This window comes from Rhagoletis zephyria, unplaced genomic scaffold (genome assembly GCF_001687245.7).
Source record: "Rhagoletis zephyria isolate East Lansing unplaced genomic scaffold, Rhagoletis_zephyria_1.1 Rzeph_scaffold_01730, whole genome shotgun sequence".
Classification (NCBI taxonomy): domain Eukaryota; kingdom Metazoa; phylum Arthropoda; class Insecta; order Diptera; family Tephritidae; genus Rhagoletis; species Rhagoletis zephyria.
Genome location: NW_016158814.1, coordinates 104,156 through 109,518, shown reverse-complemented (window position 1 = coordinate 109,518; position 5,363 = coordinate 104,156). Strand labels below are relative to the sequence as shown.

The 5,363-nt window shown below is 36.9% G+C and overlaps 1 protein-coding gene across 1 annotated transcript in view; it reads left to right on the top strand.

The window, feature by feature from the left end:
* The first annotated feature begins 3,904 nt into the window (after nucleotides 1–3,904).
* LOC108364963 (uncharacterized) overlaps nucleotides 3,905–5,363 on the top strand; it is an 11,036-nt gene continuing 9,577 nt past the window's right edge. The window contains exon 1 of the mRNA XM_017618850.1: nucleotides 3,905–3,938. Coding sequence (XP_017474339.1) covers nucleotides 3,925–3,938 — 14 coding nt within the window. The 5' untranslated portion in view covers nucleotides 3,905–3,924. The remainder of the gene's footprint in view (nucleotides 3,939–5,363) is intronic.

Genomic DNA, 5,363 nt, shown 5'->3' with positions numbered 1-5,363 from the left:
GTCATAAGCTATCTGCTTGCAAAAATTCATCCAAATCCGTTCAGACTTTTCCGCGTATTAATTTAATTAAACTTTTTTAGCAGGTGGTAACTCTTAAAAAAAGGTAGCCTATTTTTCAACCAAGCTCATAAGCTATCTGTGTGAAAACTTCCATGCAAATCAGTTCACTCATTTCCGCGTATTAATTAAACTAAACATTTCTAACAGGTGGCAACTCTTAAAAAAGTAGCCTTTTTCCTAACCTAGGTCATAAGCTATCTGTGTGCAAAATTTCATGCAAATCCGTTAATCGTTTCCGCGTATTAACTTAATTAAACTTTTTTAACAGGTGGTAACTCTTCCAAAAGATTAGCCTATTTTCCACTGTAGGTCATAAGCTATCTGCTTTCAAAATTTCATGTAAATCCATTCAGTCCTTTCCGCGTATTAATTTAATGAAACTTTTTTAACAGGTGGCAACTCTTAAGAAAAGTACCCTATTTTCCAACCTAGGTCATAAGCTATCTGTGTGCAAATTTTCATGCAGATCGATTCAGTCGTTCGCGCATATTAAATAAATTAAACTTTTTTAACAGGTGGCAACTCTTAAAAAAGAGCCTATTAACCAATCTGGCCCATAAGCTATCTTCGTACAAAATTTCATGCAAATTCGTTCAGTCGTTTCCGCGTGATGATTTCCCAAACATCCAAACATACAAACTTTCACATTTATAATATTAGTAAGATTAGTAAGATATTAGTAAGATAAGATAGTAAGATTTACTGGCTTCCGTGTACAATTATGTGTACACTAGAGTGGTTAAAAAAATACTGTTTTTGGAAATTCAGAAACGCTACATCAAAATATTGTTATTTGTGATAAAAAAAAGAGACACGTATTTTTTTATTTCGAAAACAAAGTTTTTTTAGAGGTTGCGATGGTCGGTTTTTTTATTAAAACGCTGATGATTTTTATACCCGAGCGCACTTGAGCACAAGGGTATATTAATTTTTTTCACTTAACGGTTGTTTGTAACAGCCAAAACGAATCGAGATAGATATAGATAAATGTATACGTAAATGCTCAGAATGAATAGAGAAGTCGATTAAGCCATGTCTGTCTGTAATTCCGTCTGTCCGTCCGTCCGTGTACACGATAACTCGAGCAAAAATTGATATATCTCAACGAAATTTGGTATGTAGGTTTCCATTAATCCAAGAAAGGTTGGTATTGAAAATGGGCGAAATCGGACTGTAACCAGGCCCACTTCCCATATAACGGTAATTTCCAGAAATACGAAAACTGCGATATTTTAGTAACTACTGAAGATAATTCACTCAAAATTGATATTTACAATAATTTTTAGACGAAAAATAAGAATATTATAAATTTTTGGAAAATGGGCGTAGCCACGCCCACTTATGGTTACATGTGTATATCTTGGTAACCGCTGCACCAATTTCTTCCAAACTTGGCACAGTTGTTGGCCTTCGCATAACATACCAAATGGCCGAAAATTTTTAAAATCGGACAATAACCACGCCCACATCCCATATAACGGTAATTTAGAGAAATACAAAATCTTCGATAAATCAGTAAATATTGAAGCTAATTTATTCAAAATTGATGCTTGCAACAATTCTTTACCAAGAAATACGTTTATGGTAAAATTTTGGAAAATGGGCGTGGCACCGCCCACTTATGATCACATATATGTATATCGGTAACCGTTCTACCAATTTGTACCAAACTCGGTATTTTTATTGTGCTTGCCACATAAAAGCAAAACGTTGAAAATTATTGAAATCGGACTAAAATTACGGCCGCTTTTCATATAACGGTAAATTTCAGAAATGCTTGAAACTTCAATATTTCGAAATTTAAGGACGCTAATTTACTCAAAATTGATACACCCTGGCTTACCATCTAGCGGTAGGTTTCGGAAAGGTGAAAAAACTTTCTTACCTGTTTTATTTTCGTAATATGTTAAAATGCAGCTAAAAATGTGGTTTTTACATGTAATTACTCTNAATTCCGTCTGTCCGTCCGTCCGTGTACACGATAACTCGAGCAAAAATTGATATATCTCAACGAAATTTGGTATGTAGGTTTCCCTTAATCCAAGGTAGGTTGGTATTGAAAATGGGCGAAATCGGACTGTAACCAGGCCCACTTCCCATATAACGGTAATTTCCAGAAATACGAAAACTGCGATATTTTAGTAACTACTGAAGATAATTCACTCAAAATTGATATTTACAATAATTTTTAGACGAAAAATAAGAATATTATAAATTTTTGGAAAATGGGCGTAGCCACGCCCACTTATGGTTACATGTGTATATCTTGGTTGTTGGCCTTGGTGCAGCATACCAAATGGCCGAAAATTTTTAAAATCGGACAATAACCACGCCCACATTGCATATAAAGGTAATTTAGAGAAATACGAAATCTTCGATAAATCAGTAAATATTAAAGCTAATTTATTAAAAATTGACGCTTGCAACAATTCCTTACCAAGAAATGCGTTTATGATAAAATTTTGGAAAATGGGCGTGGCACCGCCCACTTATGATCACATATATGTATCTCGGTAACCGTTCTACCAATTTGTACCAAACTCGGTATTTTTATTGTGCTTGCCACATAAAAGCAAAACGTTGAAAATTATTGAAATCGGACTAAAATTACATATAACGGTAAATTTCAGAAATGATTGAAAAGGCAATATTTCGAAATTTAAGGACGCTAATTTACTCAAAATTGATACACCCTGGCTTACCATCTAGCGGTAGGTTTCGGAAAGGTGAAAAAACTTTCTTACCTGTTTTATTTTCGTAATATGTTAAAATGCAGCTAAAAATGTGGTTTTTACATGTAATTACTCTGGTATTATTGGGAACATTCCCTTAACTACATATCTGTCTTGGACAGTTAGAATAAACCTACTAGTTCCCGAAAATATGCTTTCCAAAAGAGAATACTAAAATGAAAACGTTGATACTGAACGATTTACGTATTGTCATGGGTTGGAACTTGTTACCAGGGGTTTCTGGGATTGCTAATTAGGATCCTGAAGTCAGTTTTTCAAAATTCTAAATGGCGGATCCAAAATGGTGACCAATATTTTTAAATATGATTGGATTTGTTCAAAACCAGGCACTCCAGAGTTTTTGGGGTCGGTGATTACGAATCTGAAGTCAATTTTTTTAAATTCAAAATGACGGATCCAATATATCGATAAAATTCTTAAAAAATTACTAAAATTAAAACGTTGATACTGAACGTTTTAAGCATTGTCAAGGGTGGAAACTCGTTACCAGTGTGTTCCTGGGGTTGCTGATTAAGAATCTGATGTCAGATTTTCAAACTTCAAAATGACGAATTCAATATGGCGGTCAATTAAAAAAAAATTGTATAAGTCTATCAACCGGTGACAGGTATGTAATAAAGGGAACGTTCCAAACCAAATTTTCAGCTGCATTTTACCATATCACAAAAATAAAAAAATTGAGAACATCAGCGTTTTTTATAAAAAAACCGACCAGCGAAACCTCTAAAAAAACTTTTCTTTTCGAAATAAAAAAGTACGTGTCTCTTTTTTTATAACAAATAACGAGAATTCTAGATAGCGTTTATGATTTTCCAAAAAAAAATTTGTTTAAACCACTCTAGCGTACACTCATGTTAAAGTGAATGACACTGTTAGTTTTTATGAACTATATTTTATTTATATACCAGAATATTGTTAAAAAAACAAGTACTCTGGCGTTTTAAAGTATTATCTGTTACCTACATTCATAATTTTGCCTTGAATATAAATGTACTGAAAAGTACTGATTTTTTTTAGCATGAAGAAGTCTAACGTACTGACTTTGCGCACAAAAAATCTGGCAGCCCTACTGGAATGACACAAGGAGAATCTGCTTTAATACTATACTGCAATGCAAATACTATTGTAAGTAATTGTTCGATTTTTCGTGTGATCCAGTGAAATAAGTGCAAAAACAAAAACTTTGCAATTTATTTTTATTGTGAGTTTTTCTAACTTAATATCAAAATGAGCGTAACTAGAGAGCAGTTAATTGAGATTCTGAAACAACAAAATGAACAAAATAGAAGAGAATTTAATGCCCGGTTAGATGAAGTTATGCAAACACTTCGGTGCTTAGAGCCGCCATCTGCGGAGAATTATCTTCCAGTGAAAATGTCAAGAAGCCGCAGAGAAAAAAGATGCCGCCTACAGGGCCACGCTGCTTTCGGGCGCAACGCGAGCCATGTGGGACCGTTATAGGGAACTGAAGAAGGAAGCGAGACGTATTTGCCGCAATAAGAAGAAAGAGGCCGAAATACGTGAGTGCGAAGAGCTTGAGATGCTGGCCGACAGGAAGAACGCCCGAAAATTCTACGAGAGGGTTAGGCGACTTACGGAAGGTTTCAAGACCGGGGCGAACTCCTGTAAGAACAACAATGGCGACCTAGTGACCAATGTCCAGAATATACTTAAATTGTGAAGGGAACACTTTTACAACCTACTGAATGGCAGCAGCGCTGAAAGTAGTGAAGAAGACGAACCCGAGTCCCAGTCGATGATGATGGAGTAGCTGTCCCACCGCCTGACTATGACGAGGTACGAAACAACAAAGCTGCTGGAGCTGACGGCCTGCCAGCCGAGCTATTCAAGTACGGCGGCGAGGAGCTGATGAGGTGCATGCATCAGCTCGTATGCAGAATATGGTCAGATGAACGCATGCCCGACGACTGGAATTTAAGTGTGCTCTGCCCAATCCACAAGAAAGGCGACCCCGCCATACGCGCCAACTACCGCGGAATTAGCCTTCTAAGCATAGGTTACAAGGTCTTATCGAGCGTATTGTGCGAAAGACTGAAGCCCACCGTCAACGAGCTGATTGGACCTTATCAGTGTGGCTTTAGGCCTGGAAAATCCACCATAGATCAGGTATTCACAATACGCCAAATCTTGGAAAAGACCCGCGAGAATAGGATCGACACACACCATCTATTTGTCGATTTCAAAGCCGCTTTCGACAGCACGAAGAGAAGTTGCCTTTATGCCGCGATGTCTGAATTTGGTATCCCCGCGAAGCTAATACGGCTGTGTAAAATGACGTTGAGCAGTACCACCAGCTCCGTCAGAATAGGGAAGAACCACTCCGAGCTGTTTGATACCAAACGAGGTTTTAGACAAGGGAACTCCCTTTGTGATTTCTTTAATCTGATGTTGGAGAAGATAATAAGAGCCGCAGAACTGAACCGCTCAAGCACAATACTTTACAAGAGCGTACAATTGCTGGCGTATGCCAACGACATTGATATTATCGGTAAAAACAAGGGCTACGTCTGTTCTACCTTCTCGGGATTG